Here is a 25,048-nt window from a genome sequence, read left to right on the forward strand (position 1 = left end):
GATAACCGCCATGTGGGATGTTGATTCGACGATCATTGTCCCGATAGTCGTTTCAGCGAACGGTCTCATAGCGAAGAGTCTCGAACAACACCTTGAGAGACTCTCGCTAGGTGGTTGGATCAAGGGTCAGATACAGAAGGCGGTGATCTTGAGCACGGCGCGGATAGTCCGCCGGTTCCTCTCTCTGCGGCCCTGACCACCGGCAGCTTGGGCCCTGCCCCGCTGCTGGCGGCACCCTAGGTTAGGTTTTTTATAATGTGTTTATATCTTTTGTATTGTTTTGTAAGTGTTTTTATATTTTACTTTTATATCCATATTATAAAAAATCCTAATCTAAGATATTAAATGAATAAAGAGAATAATAATAGTAAAGTGGTTCGATATAGGGTCAGATGCAGAAGACGGTGATCCTGGACACGGCGCGGATAGTCCGGCGGTTCCTCTCTCTGCGGCTCTGCCCCGCTCCCCGCTGCTGGCGGCACACTAGGTTAGGTTTTAACTAACTTAAGAAGAAAGATAACTAAAGGAACTATCCTAATAATGGGTATAAAGCTCGACCTTAGTTTCTGCGTACACGATAGAAAATCGAAATGAAAATTAGATATATCCACTTTAACTCCTTTTTCAAAACCACCAAATTGTAGTCCAGTACTACAACTATGGTCATAATTAAGTATAAATACTTTTTGTTTGGCCTGAGTGTAATACCTTGGAATATTAGTCTATCCTGAACGAAGATATGCTAGTTGATTTTGGGCCATAGACGTGAGCTTTTGTCTATAAATAGGTGGTTTTACGGTACTTATATTATTAGCCAAAAATATTGAATTGTAGATCGGTAATTGGTCCAAAAGTCTCCTATAAATTAATTTTGGCACAATTCACCTCGGATAGGGTTATATTTGGTATCAGTGCATTCAGTATGATGCCATATATGTCACGACAAGCGCGAAAATAGTGTAAGTAGTAAGTATTGTTTTTTTATTATACAGGAGGCAAACGAGCAGATGGATCACCTGATGGTAAGCGATTGCCGCCGCCCATGGACACCCGCAACACCAGAAAAAAATGTAACACAGATTTTATAACGTCACAGTTACTAAGTACCTACCTCCACCAGTTTCGCGCTTGTCAACTGATATATTTGTATTCAGGATATCACACTGAAGGCATTGATATCATATATACCCATATCCGAGATGACTTGGACGGAAACTAACCTATAACCTTCATTACCGACCTACATACGGATATATTAGGACAAAGAAACGTAACTTACAAGGTATAACTTTTTGGTTCTGGTTTTTGTGTAGATTAGTCTTCTTGGTGGCGTGCCGACACGAATGCGTCTCCACTTTGACCGCTGTCTGTAACAAATGCTATCATGAGAAATGTAATAAATAAATATTTGGAGACAATCTTACTTAGATCGATCTAAGTTCAAACTAAGCAAAGCTTGTACTATGAGTACTTAGAAGATAGCAAAACATTTATAACTCAGGAACAAAATATTCCTGATAAACATCCAAATCTGACCGGGATTCGAACCCGGGATGTCCTGCTTCATATATTATGCAAGGCTACCGACTAGGCTAGGAAGCCGTTGAGAATATAATTCAATAGGCCCTTTCTAGGTGTACTGTTTTAAAGGTGGTTGGGATGAAGTAATTATGGTTGGGATGAAGTAATTATGGTTGGGATGAAGTAATTATGGTTGGCTACTGAGTACTGACTGATTGAAGGCTGAGTCATTCACGAAGACGCGCAGATTTGTCAAATCTAACTGAATAACATGGCAATACGAGTTAGGCACCCATCTTCGTGAATGACACGATCTATATTATGTTATGTACGTAAAAATATAACCAGTTTTAGTCTCAAAACTTAGCCTCCTATTAGAATATCACCGCTCAACTTTTTTACCAATCGTCTGAGATAAGTAGTAGACCTATAAGTTATCAGTCTGAAAAGTTGTGGATCTACAAGCCCAGGCCGCGTAGAGAACGTTACAATCGTTAACGCTCCGTAGCGTAGCGTAATCATCTCTCGTAGTGTTGTGTTCCTGCCGGTGAGTAAGGTTGCCAGAGCTCAACGAGGGGGGTCAGGTTTAGGGTCGGCAACGCGCATGTAACTCCTCTGGAGTTGCAGGCGTACATAGGCTACGGAGACTGCTTACCATCAGGCGGGCCGTATGCTTGTTTGCCACCGATGTAGTATAAAAAAAAAAAATCTCTCTCTATCACTCTTCCACATTAGTGCGACTGTGACAGTTGCGTTTCGTTCGCCGCGGAGCGTGAGCGATATGCACGTTGGCTATGCGGGCTGAAGTCATATTATGGCGAGACTCCGGGATGCACCATCTTATACTCGTACTTGTGGTCGGATGCAAAACTCTGATTTAAACTTACACGACTTTTACTCATTATTATTAAGCAAAATGGGACTTAATCGTGGATAATTAAGTTGTAAATTTACCTCCGACGTTTCGAGGACGGCGTTATCCCCGTGGTCTCGGAATAGACCTCCTCGAAACGTCGGAGGTAAATATAAAAACTAAATTATACGCGATTAAGTCCCGTTTTGCTAAATAATAATGAGATGCAAAACTGTAAGAAAAGTGGTTCAGCGTTATTCATAAACTCGCTACAAGTCACAATTAGATCAGCTAATTGTCGTTTGTCTTTATCTGTCATTTTGACTTACGTATTTGTAAGAAAGGGATAAAATATAAATTTACCAATTGAGGCTTGTAAAGTTTTATGAGTTAGAATCTTCAACCAAATAAAAAGTTGGAAATTGTGACAAGCAAATTGTTTCTTAGTTTAATGGGATTCATGTTAATATTTACTGAACTAGGGTTCATGTATTTTCCATCGAGCGAACTTAATCATAACGAATAAAGGGGTTTTATCTTTGTTAATTAAGTGTTGATGGGGGTTGCATGATTGTAGATAATTACATTTTGTCATTACCAAAAAGTTAAATAACAGAATAAAGTGTGATTGTTTTAATTAAATAAGATGGCGATTCATTATCATTTACTGATTGTGAAGCTCTGCTACTGCTCACGTCTCATGAATCATCATTCTGTATTAAACCTTATTTTACAGAAATCGAACTGAAAATACTACAATATAGATAGATAGATAGATAGATAATAGTTTATTCATCACACATGGTAATAGGAACATTTAAAATATACATCATGTACATAATATCTATACTACTAACAAGTGCGACTAGTCAGGCATTTTTAAACTAAAGTGCATGCATGTCATAATTTGTAACATTTACACTTCATTAAATTCATTAATGTTATACACAGTCTTGTTTAATAATAGGTTTTTCACTTTAGCACGAAACACTGTCAGTCTTGGTTCTTTTTTGAGATGTTGGGGTAATTTGTTATACAGTTTACGACCAATAACTCCTGGCATTTTTTATACTTAGGCTGACCTCACCATAAAGCGTTCCTCTAGCAAACCAAAACGCAATTTTCTTGTCCCTATTTATATGTATAATGACATTTATGAATCTAAGTCACCCAGAAAGTTTGTGGAAACTGTATTTTTATAAATATAATTATTAATTTGCTTCTTTGCCATTGTTGTTATTTTTGACGATTGAATTGACAGAAAGCGTTACAGAGCCCCTAGTGTAAATTTATTCGATTTCGAAACGTGACGTACGCGTTTGCGTTAAGTCTCATTTAGTATGGGATTTAGACACAGCGCGCCAAGCGGAACGTTTTGGAAACTCAAAATCCTATACAAAATAAATCAAGGAAATGGATTTCTGTGATACTCGTCATAGTGACCCCAGCACGAGATCCCTAGCGGCTGCCATACTGATTGTCAATGTAACAAGCTCACTGTAAGAAAGTGGCTCAGTAATAACATTTCTTGACTGTACCTAAATTCAAAAGTAAATTTAACCTTTTATATGTGTCTAGTGGTCAAAGTTCGTGGGTTTAAACCTTGGCTATGCTGTACTTGTGACGTTTACACAATAAAAGTACAATGCGAACTACCTGCAAGTCAACACTCCGTTGTCAACTGTCATGGCGAGCGGGTCGGTCGCAAAATACACGAGCACAAACTGTATTTTGTTTACCACCTTGTAATACAGTCAGCATCAAAAGTAGCGGATCAAACAAGGTTTCAAAAGTATCTACCATTCTGTAACAGCTTAACAAAAGTTGGTGGTTCTATATGTAGAACAATTTAGACTGTAAAAGATATACTTTTGAAAGTTAATTTTAGAGAATTATCTTTATTTGGAAAAGTTATCTGGAATATCAGATACTTTTGGTGCGTTGTTTCATCCGCTACTATTGATGCTGACTGTACAACGAAGCTTAGACGTCACAGTACTTATAGAGCAAAAAAATCGTTCTAAAAAAGATTCAAAATTCGGTCTCGATTTCAATTTCCATGTACAAACAAACATTACTAACGTAAAAAATTGTGAAACTGCGAGATACACAATTAAAGTAATTATAAGAACAAAGCGTACATGATCAGCATTTGCAAGTCTTGTGTTTTCCTACCCATTGTATTGTCTAGCTAAAATGTCTTATTTTAATAGAAGTAATACGGTAGTTTTGCGCTTTGTACTTGAATACGGGTTATCAAACAAAAGGGGCTTTGAATTTTACTGTTATTTCCTATTGTTCATAGTGATCTTAATGTTTTTAAAAACCAAGAGAAAAGTGCATTTCCAAGAGAAAAATGCGGTTGTGATTAGCATTTTATCTAGTTAATGGATTTTTCTGTGAATTAATCTTTTCTAAGAGAAAGGAAGAACATAGTGCCTTGGTATTATTACTGTAATGCTGTGTGATTAATTTAAATAATAAAATAAATATATATTCCCCAATCATTGTGACTCATGTAATCACTCATCAAAGACCTGTACCCCTAGTGTAAATAAATTCGATTTTGAAACGTGACGTACGCGTTTGCGTTTAGTCTCATTTTGTATTGGATTTAGAAAGAGCGCGCCAAGCGGGACGTTTTGGAAACTCAAAATCCTATACAAAATGAGACTTAACGCAAACGCGTTCGTCACGTTATGATGTCGATAAAATTTACACTAGGGGTACTGAATGCTTAAAATTGTACGTCCATCTGTGTCACTTGACGTACCTATTTAAAAAAATGTTTCTGAGTAAAAGAAGTCACAATCTCGTTTCAAGTTTCAATATTGACCGCTCTCACCGCGGATCAAAGGACTGATAAACTGTTTAACAACACACCGTTGATGCTTATAAGCCTATCTAAGTAATAGTTAGGGAGGTGGCGAGCAAAATTTCGATATCATCAGCACACATGGCAGACGTTATTAATAGCAATAATGATACCTTGAGAAACATAAAGGACCTCGTCTGCCACCACGGTGGCGCTGCGTTGTCAATTTACAGCGTTTCAAATATGTTAAAAAAAAAAGGTGGGCGATATTATTTGCACATGTCTGCCTCTGGGGCTGATGATCACAGTCATCCTGTAAACACAAAAAATCGAAGAGGCAGACATCCAGGGCTCTGACTTTTGAAGTTTTCAATTTTTTAAGTTATTTTTATTATTTAAAAAACTGTATATGAAATGCACACTTGGCAGATTTGAATTGTTCGATTAAAAACAATGAAAAGGACCACGGAAAAATAGTCTGCCAGCGTGATGCCGCTGCGTTGTCTATTGACAGCGCTTCAAAAATGTAAAAAAAAAAAGATGTGCTATATTATGCGCACATGTCTGCCTCTTGGACTGATGTTTCAATTTATCATGAAAACGAAAAAAATCGATGAGGCAGACGTTCAGACCCCTGATATTCCAAAGGCAGACCATTTGAATTTTTTTTTTTTTTTTTTTTTTTTTTTTTCAACTCGACACTCGCGCCAAGCTGCAAATACAAAATTTTGCATCTACTGAATATTATTGAAAATAATTAATAGAATCTATACGAACGATTTTCAAAACTCTTCAAAATATTTGGCTTCTGCCTGTTAACTGCGGCTCCGCAGGTATAAAACATCTCCATAGTTGAAGATCCTGAACACCAATCAGGTAATAATTTTTTCATTTAGGTGTATCATGTAACTTTCGTGCCATAAAAATTTTAACACGTTGTGTATTTTTCAGATGAGGAAGGAGACATGGATGAAAGCGCCGACATGAACGATCGCCAAGGCTTCTCGGATGCCAGTGATGACGACGCTTTTTAAATATTATCGCTTTTTGTTAACTTTTCTATTGTAAAAAGAAGAAAATAGAGCCGAGGTTAAAAATCTACGTATTTTATACAAATAAAAACTACAATTGAAAAAAATTCACTCTCCAATTAAAGTTTCGAGCGCATTTCGTTTCCTCTTAGCATTTAAAACAAATAATTTCGTAGATTTCAGCTCTAGAAGAAGTTGGATTGTCACCGTGAGTTCAGCGAATAACAATAAACAAAATAATAATAATAAACCTATAAAGAATCACAATAATAACATGCAATACCCGCTTCCCCTTGATTACGTCCATTTCAAACCGTTATAAAGTTAAATATCAGTGAGCAAAGTGTCTGCCAAATGTTTTTTCGTATCCACGGAGTCGTAATGAATCGAATGGGGGCAATGAGAACCGTGTGCAAATGACTTAGTAGAGTTTTTTTTTCAAACACTTTTACAACTCCGTCCCATGATAATGCAGAGCCCTGAATGTCTGCCTCCTCGATTTTCTTCGTTTCCAAGATATTTGTGACCATGAACCCCAGAGGCAGACGTGTGCAAATAATTTGATACCCCTTTTTTTTTAACAACTTTAATCGGCTGTAACGCGAAAACGCAGCGACGTAGGACCATTATTGACTGGACCAAATCGATTCGTACTGACGTAAACTGCAATCTACCTCGATGTGAAACGTGTGCAAATCATATACCGAAATGCTCGCCACCTCCCTAACTATAAGTAGTAGTGTCTTTTCTTTACGTTATCCCTATCCATGGAAGGGGATGTTGTTAATAAAGTAATAATTGAAGATCGAAGAACCATATTTTAGAACCAGTTAAAATTTGTGCTTACAAGATTTTATGTTTTATATTGACTTTTCTAAGAATATTATGATTGTTTTAGTTTTAAGATATTTTTCAGTTAAATAAATTTCATCTTATCTTATCTTAATAGTACCGTAACAACAAAAACCATTTTACTCTACGCGTGTATAGATATTTCATTATAAGTAGATCCGTCTTCATAATCCCTACATTACTGAAAAAAGCAGCAGTATATTATCCACTTTCAAAATTCGCTAATAGTTTCCCGCTAAGTCGCTAAATATCGTGAAAAGTTGAGATATTGTAGACTTTTCCCGCTCGGCTAAGCCGAACGCCGAGAGGGGCACGTCGTCTCGGCTTAACCCAGATATTTACGAGTATGCTGCCAGCACGTTTAAAACTATACACAAATTGTACTTCCGACTTAAGTATTTATTAGTTTGTAAACTGGAGTTTGTCAGAAGTTTTGGCGTTGAGATACATCGCAAGCGAAATGCGTTAAGATATCGAGAACAAAACAAGAATGATATTTATTGTAGTATAAACAAATGTAAATCGTAATGAAAATGCTTTGCTAAAAATAAAAGATTACATTAATGCTTCTACTGATTTAAAGGTCCGTTAGACTGAATTACACTAGTATGCGAGATATCTAAAAAAGAAAGGAAATACATTTATTAAAATCATTTGTACAAACATTTGATCACATTTATATTAACCGGATTGGAAAGCATTTGTGACTAGAGCTGGTGGAATTCTTCTATGTAATTAGGGTTTTTTGGATACAAACGAAAAACACTGATGTGTTTTTTAAAAGCGTGACATTTTTTTATACATTACAGCATCACGCTAGGAATAATTTTAATATATCGTATCACCTAAGAGTACAGTTAGGCGATTTAAATAAGTAAAATATTTACTTTCCGCATTATGTAGGTTTAGCACAGGAGCGCTGCAAGAGAGATCAGAGAGGGACGAGTACGGGTAGTCTTGCGGGTGAGATATTGTAGGGGCGGTCCTGTGCCAAGCTTACTGAAACTACATATATAAGGTGCTAACAAATTAGTTACCAATATTTTTACAGCCGATAGTACTCTGTTCCTTGAGTATATTTAAGTATGAAACATTATAGGTTTTATGATGTTTCTTTGGAGAATATATGAAAACAAATTTGCTAAGTAAAAACACCCTGTAAATGAGATATTAAATGAGATCTCATTGAACAGATTCTAGAACCTCTTTTACCTAACTCCTGACTGGCCACTTCACATTGATAAATCAAATGATACGTTGATTATGACGTCAAATTTAAGACAAAGATTGTTGACCTGACAGAAAGTGTTAAACATCTAGTCTGTTAAATGCACATGATGATTATATTTAGATACAAAAATAAATTAAAGTTGATCATTTCAAATTTAAAGTACTATCTCCTAAAATATTGTAGCTAATTTTCTAGCACCTTATAAGCATAGGTAGTTAGTAAATCCATATGCAGTTATCAGTACGAATTTGTTAAGTTGAAAATCTTTCCTTTACTCCTTCAAAGCCCGGTTTTCCAAACACCCGACTATTCAGAACTTTACATAGCCTCGGTTCAGATAGAGTTTTCAGTTCCAATTTCCTTCATCAAGAGTATAAAACAGTTTTCCAATTTGTAACGACAAAAGGAACGACAAGACTGTGTGCATGTGTGCTGGGTGTATGTCTGTGTGTGTTCATTTATACCGAGAACGTTATGTCGCATGGACAAATGTTCGTTACGCCCTACGGTGGCAGCATGGTTCCATTTTTATCACTTGTCACTATGCCCGTCAGCCCGTCACTTTCGCGCTTACATACTTCTTAGATCGTGACAAATGATAAATAGCCGACCATCTTAGCCCTACTGGAGGGCTTTATAATTTGTCACCATGCCTGTCACGTTCTAACAAGTATGTAAGTGCGAAAGTGACGTATGATATGACAGGCGATATAAATGCGACCATGATACCCTGACCTACAGGTCATTCTATAACGTTTCTTCTGTTCTTGAAAGGAAGTTGAATTAGTCTATTTTTTGGTTTTGCCAGCATGATTTTGCTAAAAATGTGGGTTTTTAATGCATTGCAAACATTGTTTATTTAGATTATATCTTTAAGCTTTCGTTTCCAGTGACATTATTTATTATGATAACTACTTATTTATTTTCTATACAGCTTTGTTCTCTGTATTATCAAGATAACAACTTATTCCCAACTAGTAATGTAGGAGAGTAAACTTTACCTTCAAATAGAAATGTGTTATCGAAGGTCTCAGCTGTTGTTGTAGTTAGTAAAGCTACATGATAGGTATAAAATGAGCTTTTTAGCTGCAATCTTCGTATAAAACACTGACTCGTATTTTATCTTCAATTACTTTGAGGTGCTCTTTGCCAGTTTTAGGATTACCTACTATGTACCAGATAAAAGTATGTATTCTGGTTGTTTGAAAAATCATGGTAACACTATAAAATAAGATACAGCAAACGGAACATTGTAAATAAAGTGTACTGGCAATGGTCAGTGTCCAAAATTGCTTATATTTGCACGTTTTCTGAAATGTTCTCACTGCGCCCACATTTTAGAATCTCAATTATGCCCTATGGTTGACTGCTAAAGAATGCCTTTAGACATTAATTCCGCCATTTATACTTAATTTTAATGCAATTAAGTTTAAATAAATAAATAAAATAACAGAACAATAAGGAATAGAAATAATTTAGGGATTAATTCTATACATATAAGCATTTACATATATATCGGTATATATGTAAATGCTTATATTAAATTTATCGGCGCGCCGCGCCGTCTAGTACCTACTACACGAGCCATATTGAGCTTACTGTGGGCCTAAATCGATTTGTTAAAGATTGGCCTATAATAAAAAAATAAAAATAAGTTCACCTTATTTACAAATGCTATTTATATATTTATGAGATATTATGTCCAAGTTATTGTGTAATAAAGATTTATTTTATTACTATCTACAACGTACTAGTAGGTATGTACGTTTCGCTATTTCGGGGTTGGTCCCACAGTAAATGTTGCTTAGTATAGGAGGTCACTACGTCTCGTCGCTGGGCCATGGGCACCGAGCGGAATGTCACGAAGCTTGAGTTATCCAAAATAATTATAACGATGTCAAATTACTCGATCTTTTTAAACTTGCTTTGCAAACGTGTTGTTCGGCTGAGTTACAAAAGCGTACTGAGGAGAAAGCAGCCGAGCGCTAGGTACCGGGCTACATTAGTGCTGGAGAGGCGCGATAGATGGCGCTACTGGTAGATAAATTCACTTTATTAGGGCTGAGTTACAAGGGTGTTATCTCATAGGGGTTCAAACGGAGGTAAGGATACCTAAATGTTGCTTAGTATGACCTATATATTCCCTCGTAAAATATTATAGGTGACTAAATTCAATTTAGGCATATTATAATATACCTACAAATTAGTTTAGTAATCTAGGCATTTAGAAATTTAAATTAGGAGAATGAATCACCTCAACCTCAAACTTGTGAACTGTGGCGCTGAATACTAGTTCGACGGACGGATATCGGCCTGTCAGTTATTTGTAAAAGCTGACAATCGCGAATAACTGATAGGCCTATATCGTCCGGCGAACCGGTAATCATTAATGGACCTCTTTAGGGCTCATTTAGATGGCGCAGGTACTCGCATGCGATTTTAGTAAAATTGCGGACTATTGAGTTTACATGCTATCGATTCCGCTGTGATCCCAATAAGATCTATCTACGATATTTCTAACGTCAAAGTGACATTGGTTGCCCGAATCGAGCGGCTTCTGTCAATTATACGACATACAAACGATACCTAAATGAGAACTTAGCTAAACCAGAACTTATCGTTTATCTTCGAATCGGGCACAAGATCGGCCTTAAAAAACGCCAATCGAGACTTATATCGTCGGGATAAAAGGCAGGACCAACTATTTGGTTATAGTTGACGTTCTAAATAGTTGGATCTGCCTTTGGTATAACGAACTATTACGTTTAACAAAATTTTTGCGTTTGAACCGGCGATATAATGTATGGAAATAGTACGCGTCTTTTACGACTAATTTACCTTGCTGATTGAATAATCTACAATAAAAGTAACCTAGAAAGACGGTCGCCCTTACCGATAGATTTAATACTCGTATGAGTAGATTATACAATATATTGGACCCTTATTTGCGTAAAGGCTTGTGCACAAATCACGCGAGGTTTATCAGCTACTTTTTGATCCCCCATTATTGGTGATTGTGATATTTGGTGAGGTTTTTTGCTACCACACACACCTCCACCACATAACCACACGTGTATTTTTTGGAAACTTTACAATTCAACCTAATTTTAAGATAAACTATTGAATATAGTTAATTTTGTTTATTTTTCTATTTGCGTTATGAAAGTGATGTAGGTACCTATATTTATTTTACGCGTTTCAAAATTTCGTAAAATAGACTCGCTATTTCGAAGTGAAGATTTATGTTTAACTCATGTGGTAGATATTTTTTCTTCGTTTCATTCACTGTAGAAAAATACACATGAGGTCTGATTATACAAAAACCCCTAACGTGATTTGTCGTGATTTTTTCGTGACCCCCTTCCTATCGAACCTCGCGTGATTTGTGCACAAGCCCGAACACTGGGTAGTCTTTTTATTAATCTGTGTGGTAAAATAATTACTTATAGTTATGTATACTAGCTACTGAGTTGCTGACACACAAAAGCAACGATTTTTAATTTTTAATCTGCATCTGAGTCATGCCTGGTTCTGTTATTAGCAAAAAAAGTTCGTAGTTCTTGCTAATAAGAACGTTTACGATTGCGTTGTTCCCGGCGTGAGTCCTAAAAACATAATTAAGACGGCACGTCGGAGTCACGCCGCTGACACCGCCATTCGACCGTAAACCTTGGCCTGTAAGTTAGCACCACACAATTCAACGTCTGCCAACGACTTCTTACTTATAGACTGGGTATTTCATTATTTGAAATACTATTATTGTTATTTGAAATCATTTTAGTGTATGCTTAAATTGTTCGCGTCTTTCCTGTAGACATCTCTAAGTTAAGAGAATCAAAAGCTAATGTTAAGCTGCACCCTTACAGGTGGGACACAGTTTTTCGGTGCTAGAGACTCAAATAAGAACTTTCATTGTATTGTCCGCAGAAGTGACCTTATTCTGACGAATTGACCCTACTAGTAAGTATAGCCTTTTGTTTTCACTTTTCAGTTTGTTATTCTAATAGTTTACAAGTGGTTTGTAAACCTCACGTTTTGTCGTTTTTTTTTGGTTTTATTCACGCGACGTTAATATTTGATTCAAACAGGATGGCTCTAAATTCAAAATCGTAAAAAAAAATATTTATGATAATAATTGAGATCCAAAGAAGATTCGATTAGCGTAACTAAAATGCCTCACAGGAAATACTTTATGAGAATACATAACTGGAGAAAAAACAAAACAAACGAGTTTAAGACGCCTAGTTTTGACGTTTTGGATTCATATTAACAATACAACCAACAGAGCTTAAGGAAATATATAGGAAACTCGCACATAAGACATTTTGTAAGTACTCATTCCTTTTTTTTCGTTGTAGTGGATTTATAAAAAAAGATACAGAAAGCATGTTACAGTTTTCATTTCGAAATACGAGTCTATTATTTTGTCAGTCCATGGCTTATACTACAACAAGGTAGAACGTTAGGTGCAATTCCGTGGCAAGGAATCGCCGTGAAGACAGCAATCTCAGGCGTCGGGCAAATTAACCAGGTATCTGATACAAATACATTTGCCGACGATCTTATTACCTTAGTACTAAAGGCAGCCTTTAAATGTCTTAGCGTTTTGTGCTTATAACAAAGTTTACTATACGTACGTAGGTATGCATCTGCGATAGCCCTTATGGAGGTAGTTTTAAGCACTATGTTTGAAACTATTCAGTATCTAGTGTAATTAACGAAACATCGATTCGAAAGCCTCTAACTAAAATATAATTTTAACTCCTTTTGTCTTGTATATTCAGTTAATTATTGAATGGGCTTTATAACTTAGATACCTGACACTGCAACAGATAGTTATTGTCTTGTTCAGCCCATACTGAAAAAACATTTAATTGCTAGAATTTGGCCAAGGAGGATTGGAGTATATTTGTTAATTGTATATGCTAATTTGAAATCAAGACTGAAGAAGTGCAAATCAGAATTGCATAATCTTGAAGTGTGTCAGTAGCCTTGTGAATAATTAAGTTTATCTTACTTATTACTAAAGAGCAGAAAACATATTACGTTATTTGTTTGGTACTTGTAGTTATTACGTTTTTATATCGTCAATAGACTTATTAAAGACTGTAAAAAATAAATAAATAAAAACAGTTATTTACTATAAGGACATGATGGAAACAAAATCCATTGGAATAAGTCATTGGAATTTTAAATAACTTTGTTAAGTGTGCCTTACGAGTACCCTTACGCGAATCAATGTATTGACAGAGTAAACTGCGAGTCGTTAGATCGAAAATGTACATTATACACGGTGATTCAAGAGGGACCCGAAAGATTTTAATAGGGTATTCCTAATCATATTTTAAATACTAAAACTATTCCATTATATAAACTTTTCTGGAATTCACCTAGTTTTAAAATTAATGCCTTTTGAAAAAAAAAAAATATTTTTATTGTTACTTAGTGCTAAACGCCTTTTTGATGGCGATGTTGGTACTTTGGGTCGTAGTTTAAATATCCTAATTGATCGATGTAAAAAAGTAACAAATAACACTTTGCAAAAACTAGATTTTACGAAAAAAAGGAAAACATCATTTTAAGTGACAGGTTTACTAATATATAATGATAATTTAATATTTGAATAGACATGTTTACACATTATATAACCTGTAAAACTTAAAATCTACGAGTAAATCTAAAAATAAATAAAACTAATCTTAAAATAAATAATTAAAAACTATCCCCCTGCGGCATGGTGCCGTAGATGCTGACAATAACATTTGTTTTTTATGTGCAAATACATTAAAAACATGAAAAAAAAAACGACAACAAAATTTTTTTTTTTGCCGAAATTGACCTAATCTCATGTAACATTTTTTCCTTATTTTGGCCTCAGATATGACCTATTATACCAGATATGGCCTCAGGGTCCCTAGTGATTAAATATATGGCTACGGGCGGAGGAATTGTCGTAACTGAAGGGATATAAGGGACCGCGAAAGCGGATAGCTCCTAAAGCTATAGTGGCTTTTATGAAACTCAGTTAAGATTGTGTTTTGAATTTTATTTCACGGTAAGCGATGTCACGATAGAGCATAACTGTGAGCTATTGGGTCGAAATGGAAGTTCGTTGGCACGGCACCAACTAGGCGAGGAAGTACATTATCAGTGTGTCGACGGCGGGTATTAGGGCCTGGGCTACAACCTCTAAAATCGAAGTTCGTTAATTGTGTGTATTTTTCTCTCTCACTCTAATTACGTCTTAGTTAGAGTAAGAGAGAAAGATCCCCGCTATTTGCGATTTCCGATTTTCGCGGTAGGCCTATTTATACAATGATTAGTGTTTAATGCGAGTTCACTCGCACTAAACACATCATTATGTAAACAGGCACTTAGGAGTAGGAGCTGGGGTGTTGTCGTAATGACGACTAATCCTATAAAGTTCAGAGGTGTTGGAGAAGTTGGGATTAATAGTTCCTAAGAGGATACCCCAGGATGTGGACGGGCCGGCCGTGCCTGTTGCAGCAGCCTTCTTGCTCGCACTTGCTACGCGAAGCACGCTCCTACCCCGCGCGCTCTATCGAGTCTACATTCAATGCTCGCTCAGTACGCAGATGGCGACATGTTACCCAATAGTTTAGCGTACCTATGCAATACTGCTAGACACTTTCTAAATTCGAATTATTGTAATTAATTTGCAGAATTTGTACATTTTATCTTCCTTGACATTTTATCTGTTTGCATGTTTTTATTTTTTATTTTCCTGACTTCTATTTTTATAACGTGTAAGTAAATTGGTGTAGTACTGTAAGCTTGCACTGTGTTAAAAAAAGTCATATTTTAAAAATATGTATTTATCTATAACATGTTTTAATGAAATTTGTATAAATACTGCATGCATGTCAAGCTGGTTTAAAGATATTATAATTATACTTAGTACACGGCGTTCTCCGCGCGTTTAATATTGTTGTAGGTGTCGCTTTTTTCGTAAAATTCAGTAGTTTTAGTAAAATTCGATTCTTGCCTGGCCACTATCATATGCACATTAGTACAATTAAACAACAACAAAAGCATTTTTGGGATATTTTTGATGGAGACGGTGACCTAGAGAAGATTAGACATGGTTAAAAAAAGGCTAAAACTTTATGGCGCCATTCAATAGGAATATCCCTAAAATGCTTTAAATGTATTTTTGTGATGACTACTTCGCTGTGATTATATGACAAGTCCAATTTTATGTTTTAAAATAAATAATTTAAATAATATATAGCATTAGGATGGTAGTTATCATACGCAAATATCTAAAATGTAAATATAAATATTCATCGATAACAATGGCTAATCTTGCTGCATTTAACGGGGATTATCGGTCTTTATAATTTACTAGTAAATGAACAAGAGCTCTGGTATTACTTAGACAATTGAAAAACGACGACGTCATTATGTCAAAGACTGATAACATTTTGGATAGGGTTCCGTACCCAAAGGGTAAAATGGGACCCTATTACTAAGACTCCGCTGTCCGACCGTCTGTCTGTCTGTCCGTCTGTCACAGTTGAAATTTTCACAGATTATGTATTTCTGTTGCCGCTATAACAACAAATATTAAAAAGTACGGCACCCTCGGTTGGGCGAGTCCAACTTGCACTTTTCCGGTTTTTTCAAATAAAGTCAACTGAACTGTCACTGTTATAAATTAAATTATAATTTATTTCGATCAACCAGAATCATACAATAAAATAATACATAACAACAAATTAAATGATTAGTTATAGTTTGGTTTTTCAAATGTCTTGCCCAACTGTTGCCACGATGGCTTTTTAAGACTGCTTGGTATGGCAAATTCTTGTGTAGAATACAAAATAATATTTAAAAGTTTCTCGATTCGGGGCGAACTACTAGTTAAATGGGTTATGATTATAACTACCGAAAAAAACCACGTGCGTGGCGAATTCAAGCTTGAAATATCATTTCATTCTCGTATAACTATCGTTTTGTGCAATAAATATTTTATAACCTGTTAACTCGATTCCAATCCAATTTAGAAAGTCAATTTTCATCTCGTCTAGCAACGAACGCGCGCGCTCAATGAACTTTTGTAAAAACAAAACTTATACAAAAAGTAACACAAACGGCCAGTAATAAAAGTTGTAATTAAGGCGTTCCCACACGTGCGAGCAAATAAAAGAGAAAATACTGGCAGGTTCGTAATTAAGGCGTGTGTAGTGAGGTTCCTAAGGGCAGGTAGTTGAGGTACGGAAAAAATAGGACTTTTACTCGAAATGGTTTTCAGCTTCTATTAAAATATTGGAACTTTTTAGTTTAGCCTAATGTACTGCTACCTGCAAAAGTGCCTACCCACTTAATGAATGAATTGCACTCATCAAAAGGAAATGCACTTTTGCAGCAAGTTAGGTATATTACATGCGTAAATATTAGAAAATCCATTTTTTTAAATGAACTGGGTTGAATATTATTATCACTGTTTTTTTATTCTATCTAGCTCAGTTTCGGTTTCTTAGTGGGACCGTTAAAGAGTTATTTGTTTTACAAGGGGGCAAAGTTGTTGTTTAACTCCTCGTGCTGATATTGATATTTGAACGTTGCGAGGTTAAACAAACTTTTCACCACACCAAGGCGAGGATACTAACTCTCAAATACTAAAACAATCAAACCAAAACAAATGCATTTGATTACTTTGCCCCACATGTGGATAAAATGCAACGTTGTCTATCGTTTTTGAACAATCAAGCGGGCCTTTACCGGTTGGTGTGGTGAAAATAAATAAAACAGTTATATTAGGTAACGTATGAACAGTCAAATTCCTTCATATATTATGTTCTTAATTCCGACGTATTTCTTACATTGTAAGGTTTTCATCTATAGTCTGTATCTTTAGGTATTTAAAAAAGGTAAACAAACAATTTGTACATTTTCGGGTAGTTTTAATATTTATTGGTTAACCAACCAAATACAAAACCGCCTGGATCTGTCACTGAACGACCTGACTTTAAACCTACATTATTTGATCATGTAATATTTTCATCTACCCTCAGTCGCCTTAAGGAGCCATTTGAGGGTAGATTTTGTTTACCTTTTTTAAATACCTAAAGATACAGACAAGCGAAAATTTAAAAACAAAAATTCAACTCTGCAACAAAAGTGCAACGAATGTCTCAGCAATTAGGTACACGTCTCTGTCTCTACTGTGGACATGGCGCCCGATTCAGATGTCACAACTTGATACAGTTCTGAACTGGTTTTAATGCGACCTTGACGATCGTCTTGGTGATTGGCGCGCATCGGACGCGATCTCAAAGTTTGTATCAAAACAAGATCAAAGCCGTAAGAAGTTTGTTTTTATACTACGTCGGTGGCAAATAAGCATACGGCCCGCCTGATGGTAAGCAGTCTCCATAGCTTATGTACGCCTGCAACTCCAGAGGAGTTACATGCGCGTTGCCGACCCTAAACCCGCCCCCCCTAAATCTAAATCGGCGCCAAAGGTTTTCCATTAACTTGTGTGATATAATCAATAAAATAATTTCACCAATCAGTCCACAGGAGTAAAAAAAAAATGTTTACATCGAATATTTACGTCAATCAATGAATATTTACATCAATTGGCGCTATTATATTTCACTGTGAAGGTTCACGACAACGGGACGTTTTGGCTTCACGGCAGAGCAGAGGATGCAAATGTATGAGACCTTATGCAGTCGCTTTTAGTGTACCGTGGACGGTAATAGGATATCATGGACATTAACGAACAGTTAACTTGGACATTGACGGTAAAATATCAGAGAAAAAAACTTTTTTAATCATCTTCCAAAAGTAAAAACCGACAATCATATTAAATTTAAATCCTATTTCAATGAGTGCTCAAAAGAAAAGGGTATTTGGTACAAGACCATTGTAGACGAACCACCGCGCATACCTTGGTTTGCCTCTCGAAACCTCAACAGAAAATAATTAGTTATCTGCTTTCGAACCCGAACTTACCACCTCCCACTTAACAAGTTTAACTTCATAATGAAAAAGCGGCCAAGTGCGAGTCGGACTCGCGCATGAAGGGTTCCGTACAATTTAAGACGTATTAAAAAAAATCTTCTTATTAGATCTTGTTCAACATTTTCCCACTTTGGACACACATTTTACCACTTTGGAAGTGTCTCTCGCGCAAACTATTCAGTTTAGAAAAAAATTATATTAGGAACCTAAATATCATTTTTGAAGACCTATTCATAGATACCCCACACGTATATGTTTAATGAAAAAAATTTTTTTTTAATTTTATGACGTTTAAAAAAAAACTACTTACTAGATCTCGTTCAAACCAATTTTCGGTGGAAGTTTGCATGGTAATGTATATTATATATTTTTTTTAGATTTTTCATTCTGTTATTTTAGAAGTTACAGGGGGGGGGACACACTTTTTTTCACTTTGGAAGGTTCTCTCGCGCAAACTATTCAGTTTAGAAAAAAAATGATATTAGAAACCTTAATATCATTTTTGAAGACCTATCCATAGATACCCCACACGTATGGGTATGATGAAATAAATATTTTTTTTTTTAATTTCATGACGTATTAAAAAAAAACTACTTACTAGATCTCGTTCAAACCAATTTTCGGTGGAAGTTTGCATGGCAATGTATATCATATATTTTTTTTAGATTTTTCATTCTGTTATTTTAGAAGTTACAGGGGGGGGGACACACTTTTTTTCACTTTGGAAGGTTCTCTCGCGCAAACTATTTAGTTTAGAAAAAAATGATATTAAAAACCTTAATATCATTTTTGAAGACCTATCCATAGATACCCCACACGTATGGGTATGATGAAAAAAAAATTTTTTTTTTAATTTCATGAGGTATTAAAAAAAAACTACTTACTAGATCTCGTTCAAACCAATTTTCGGTGGAAGTTTACATGGCAATGTATATCATATATTTTTTTTAGATTTTTCATTCTGTTATTTTAGAAGTTACGGGGGGGGGGGGGGGACACACATTTTACCACTTTGGAAGTGTCTCTCGCGCAAACTATTCATTTTAGAAAAAAATGATATTAGAAACCTCAATATCATTTTTGAAGACCTATCCATAGATACCCCACACGTATGGGTTTGATGAAAAAAGATTTTTTGAGTTTCAGTTCTAAGTATGGGGAACCCCCAAAATTTATTGTTTTTTTTCTATTTTTGTGTGAAAATCTTAATGCGGTTCGTAGAATACATCCACTTACTAAGTTTGAACAGTACAGCTCTTATAGTTTCGGAAAAAAGTGGCTGTGACAGAATCGGACAGACAGACGGACATGACGAATCTATAAGGGTTCCGTTTTTTGCCATTTGGCTACGGAACCCTAAAAAGAGACGATCCAAACTGTACACGATGTGAGAGAGAGGAGGACCTCCTCCACTTAGTTCTCGAGTGTAAAATCAACGAACAATCTAGGTTGGATCTCTTAAAAGAAACTCGGTGCTCTGCGGGGGATCTTCTCTTCTTTTTCCATCAAATTTTAAGCTCAGGATTCACTGCCGAATATAGTGGTAGATTTTTAAGTTTCATCATAAAGTCATTGGACCTTAGATTCGAATATTATAAAATCTCTCCTTAAATAGTAATCCCAATTGTTTAAGTAACATCTAAAGTTTAAGTAACTTTGGTTAGTTTTGAATATTATAAAAATACTCCTTAAGTAGTAACCCTAATGTTTTAAGTAACACCTAAAGTTTAAGTATCAATGTTACTATTTTTAAGCCGACTTAATCTTAAGATGTGTGGCTTATAAAATAAATAAGATAAAAAAAAAACTTTTTTAATCTCAATTAAAGTTATGCGACTGTCCTGTGGGCATCATAACATAAAATGACTTTTGAGCCCGATTTTCGTACTTTATCTTCATAGACATGTAAAAATCTTATAATTTTGTTTTGATGGAAGCTTAACTTTTGCCCATTGGCACATCACTAGTGTGTACGTACGTACCTGGAACTCGAGCTTGTAGAGGACGGGGAACTTGCGGCGCTGCTCGCACAGCTTGGGGAAGTTCTTCAGCTCCACGGGCCGGTCCGGAATCGTTTCCGTTATGGAGCCGTTCTCGTCAGCTGCGTCAGAAATGTTAAGGTAAATTTCAGAGAATTGATATATAGACAAGTAGGGTCGTTTAAGACAAAACTGTGATTTCATGACAAGCCGATTTTGTATTCACACATTATACTCTGGCAATCCAACTTTATCAGTAAAAAAGGCGCGAGATTCAAAATTTGTATGGGATATCAATTCATCGCGCTTAGCTTTTTCAAATTTGTCGCCTTTTCCTACTGAAAAAGCTGGCTTGCCAGTGTATCCTTATCGCGTTTTTTGAGCCATTCACCGCTCATAGCTCTCGAGGGTACTCGAGATCAGATATATCAAAGCGGCCGAGGTGCTCATAAACATCTAATTACGCACTCTCACGCCTTGAGAAGAGAGGCGTGTTCAGATATTTTTGAGCACCTCAGCAACTCCGATAAATCTGATGGCGACTGTACATGAGGAAATCGGCGTATTATGAAATCATATTTCGGTCTTAGCAACTCTACCCCTGCCTATCTTTTATCTTTGTGGTTAACTTGTGTATTGATAAAAAAGTTTGTGGGTCAGTCAATTTTTCCCTTTTTCTTCGAAAAAATAAGTAGAAGTATTTATTTCTCCTTTTTACAAAGAGCAAGTGTTTAGTTACATAATATATCTTTGATGTTGATTGTATAAGGAAAATTTGATTGAGCCCGGTAAATGGATGACAATTCTTGATATTTTTTTCATTGCTGATTGAATTGTGCAATGATTGCCAATGTGTGCAAATCACTACTAAGAAGTATTAGTAAAACTTTTAAAAGTGCCCATCGTCAATGTGAAATAGAATTGCTAATTATAGGTAATACGATAAGAATATTTTTGAAAATGGAACTTTATATACGGTACCGGCACATAGAATAAGGGCACTCCTTTAAGTTTTTAGGCTATAGCTATGGTTATATGAATACAGCTTTTATGATTGAAGAATATACGATTGAATGATATTTTTATGAAAAAATTATTAAGTCTGTCTACGAGGCTATCATTATTAATATAAAGCTTGATGAGGATATTTTGCGATCAAATTATTTAACTAACTTTACCCGAACTTAAATATTAAAATTAGATTTGTAATTTGTAAACGAAGTTATAAATTAGATTTGTAAGCCACACCACACAGAAAAATAGCCTAATAATTTTTTTGCCACAAAAATTCCTAATCATGAATCTCTTTGACGAATTTACAAAATGCAAGCTTGTTCTAGAAACTAGTAATAGGTATAAATTCAAGGAATAATCGACTCGAAAATGCTCAACATTTTCGATGATTCAACATTCAAAATTGTGCCTTGAATGCAGAATTACTTATATCCTACACAACATAACATGTTATACTAAACATATATGTTAATATCACTATAAACGTAAAATTCTTTGAAAATGTGATCTTTTATAGCGGTGTTGTCAAATATTTTTTATAATTATAATTGAGAAGGCATGGAACCAAGTAAATAATAAATAAAAGCAACTTTAAGTTATAAAAAGTTAAAGATTTACCCCCTTATTCATAAACGTGTGCTAAAGTTGACAAGCCGCTAATAATCGTTTGTCCCTTTCCGACGTATTGGTAGGATGGAAAGGGATAAACGATTGTTACCGGCTTGTCAACTTTAGCACACGTTTATGAATAAGGGGGTTATACAATAACGCGTTCGTACCAAGTGTGGTTTCAACCATCAATTTTTTTTTAAATTCTGGATACGAGTAAACACGGATTCACGATTTTGTAATATTCTTGACAAATTTACAGAAAGTTTAGCAGCTACGGGCGGTTTACTGAATACGCTAACTACAACGTGCATTTCACCCGCTTATTGTTATTGCACCTCCATAGTGGGGATCGATTAGAGGCTTACAGTAATCAATGCCAGCGGGCCTGGCCGGCGGCCAAGCGGCACCGACCGATTATTCGGCTGACCACACAAATAAAAGAAGAATCTGCACAATTGTCACTTAGGTATGATTTATGAATACGATATTCCGAATGAGAGTTGGTTCCGCAAAATTTAATGTACGGAGTAATTTTCGGAAGTGTGGCAAATTCAAACCGGAATATGAAATAATGTTATCTACATGCATATTCTGATAGTGATAACAGGTAGTTACTTTTAACACTGTTCCTGGGTCATGACAGTATAGTACTTCTAATTGCTGAGATATATAGTACTTCAAATTAAATAAATAAATATATAAATAAATATTATAGGACATTATTACACAAATTGACTTGAATTGACAAAAAAATATTGAGTCTCTTTAACACGGACATATTAAAGAGGCTTGCATGTGCCTCACCTGTGTCACCATGTGTCACCAAAATTATAATCATAGTGATACTCATTTTGATTGATATTATTCAATTGGGGTAATTATGAACTAAGGAAACGAGAGCGTCCCCAATTACCCCTTGCATTCTAAATGATTCCTAATATATACTGATTGACATACCAATTTTTTTTACTTTGAAAAAGTTATGTATCCCGTGAGGTAAAAAGAGATTCTTGAAAAGTGATACTAAATTGGTAATCTTCAGTGTTTTCATTTCCCCCGCGGACTGTTTCCAATTACCCCATACAGTTTCGGGTAAAAAGGAACGGCAAGGCTTTTGTTTTCGCCCAAGTTTAGTAGGATAACATTAACTTAAAATTATTATTTAGTTGAAATTAGATAGACAGATAACCAAACTAATGGTTAGCGTAAAAATTAATTCGGCTTATGGCATTTTTATATCTTTTTCGAGCGTATGAAATTAAGTGTTCCCAATTCCCCCACTCTCCCCTAAGCCTTGTTGATTTTGACTGTATAGAGGTGGATTGACAAAGAAAACTTTGCAGCCGCAGTAAATTTGATCGCCATTTGATCAAAGTCAAATGGCATTCTAAAACTTCTAATCATGTGTCGTTGCCATTTGATCAAAGTCAAATGGCATTCTAAAACTTCTAATAAATGAGACTACAAAGTTTTCTTTGACAAACCACCTCTATTTCAAATTCTCTTTGCTAATATGGTTGTATTACTTTTGACTTCCCGTTTCCGAAGTTTGAAGATGGCTTCCTCTGCGATGGTTGCATTCTGATATATCACAGATATCGCCAGGCCTCGGGCTTATATTGGACACGGGCTGAATACGGTATTAGATTAGGCGAAATATAATAAAATCAATGCCGGCCCGCAATGTTGAAATAACTATGGAATAACAGACACATCCCCGGGCTTTGCGATTTATCTGTAGACTTTTTGTGTAACAAAAATACTCTTGGGAGAATAGTTTTTTGTATTTTGCATTCCTAGAAAGCTGTTGCACTAAAGGAAAATTTCCGAGGAAAGAATGATAATCCTTTTTTACGCTTATCTATAAAGCTTACATATCCAGAATTACATTCTAATACAGCATTTGTCGGAAACATGTATGTAAACGTAGTGGAAAGGAACTATGAGAATAAAATATACCTATACATCCATTCATAAAAATCTAATTCTTGTTGACTCGTAGTAAGGTATATCCAGCATACATTCTAATAATTAGTAATAGGTACCAAGACTGTTTATGATCAATATCCGATCATTAAACATCTCAGTGAAGCTATTGCTGACCGCTGAAACAAATCCCTAAGGCCCTCAGCACACATAGCCATAATTTTATATTCAGCTGTTTGGTTTTCATTATTTGTTTCAAACAGTTGTATAAAAAATTAATTAATTTCTTAGCGCAGCAACGTGGCAATGTTGCCGACGTGGCAGTTGCACTATAGAAATTTGGCACAATGCAGCGTGCTGCAATTCGCCGGGCTAATAATTGCCGAGAGCAAATCCCTTTCCTACTTTTGAGTTTGCACGATGTTGAACATTTCATTTGTGTATTGCCGACGAAATATCTACGTACCTATACTTTGTTTCATAATATACCTAGTTAGTTTTTAAAATTCAATATTTTTGCCTTAAAAAAAGCTAATTATTCCTGGTGGTATTCGGTCTGTGACTACATTACGAGGGTGTTTTCCAAAAATGAAGTAGTTTATGCTTATCATCAGTGGTCAAGTTTAATTCAGTGTTTCTTTCGCATTTACTCGTATAATATTAATCTTTTTTATGATCCTGTCAAAAAAATTGCCATTTATATAGCAATCATGACAACTTCATGTACGGAGCATATCTGCTCCCAAGCATACCAAAGGTTAAATACTATGAATGTGAAGACATATACTCTAATTTTATCGTAGCAATATTTAGGCCTAAGTATTTTTTACATTGAACGCACGAACGCAATGAGGATTGGTCGTGATATTAAGTTACATACCTGCGAGTATACAGAAGTTACTAAGATATCATAAATTACACTAAATGAGTATCTCAGCTGCGATGACGCGTCAGCTATGTGAGCAGACTTCTGGAGCCGCCATAGATTGTTGACTTAATTAGGCTTGGCTTAATTGGCACTCGTATGGGGCCGCTCCTTAAGGCGTCGTCACTCTGTCGAACGTGATAATCAATGCAATATTTTTAAAGTACCTATTAAATATCGATTAATTTATAGGTATTAGATATTATAAAATTAAGGTTGGTGTAAAGCTTATATGTAAATAATGCATTAGCACAAGCTTGCAAGATTTTTTTTTATTGTATTCCGATATATTATCC

At 35.5% G+C, this 25,048-nt stretch overlaps 1 protein-coding gene across 5 annotated transcripts in view; it reads right to left on the reverse strand.

Annotated features, from left to right (window-relative positions):
• LOC133527983 (receptor-type tyrosine-protein phosphatase kappa) overlaps positions 1 to 25,048 on the reverse strand; it is a 284,020-nt gene that overhangs the window by 27,306 nt on the left and 231,666 nt on the right. For all 5 annotated transcript variants that reach the window (XM_061865214.1, XM_061865211.1, XM_061865212.1 and 2 more), the window contains 2 exons: positions 20,279 to 20,397; positions 1,280 to 1,367 (listed from right to left, as the gene is read on the reverse strand). In XM_061865214.1, coding sequence (XP_061721198.1) covers positions 1,280 to 1,367; positions 20,279 to 20,397 — 207 coding nt within the window. The remainder of the gene's footprint in view (positions 1 to 1,279; positions 1,368 to 20,278; positions 20,398 to 25,048) is intronic.

Source organism: Cydia pomonella, chromosome 18, assembly GCF_033807575.1.
Source record: "Cydia pomonella isolate Wapato2018A chromosome 18, ilCydPomo1, whole genome shotgun sequence".
NCBI lineage: Eukaryota > Metazoa > Arthropoda > Insecta > Lepidoptera > Tortricidae > Cydia > Cydia pomonella.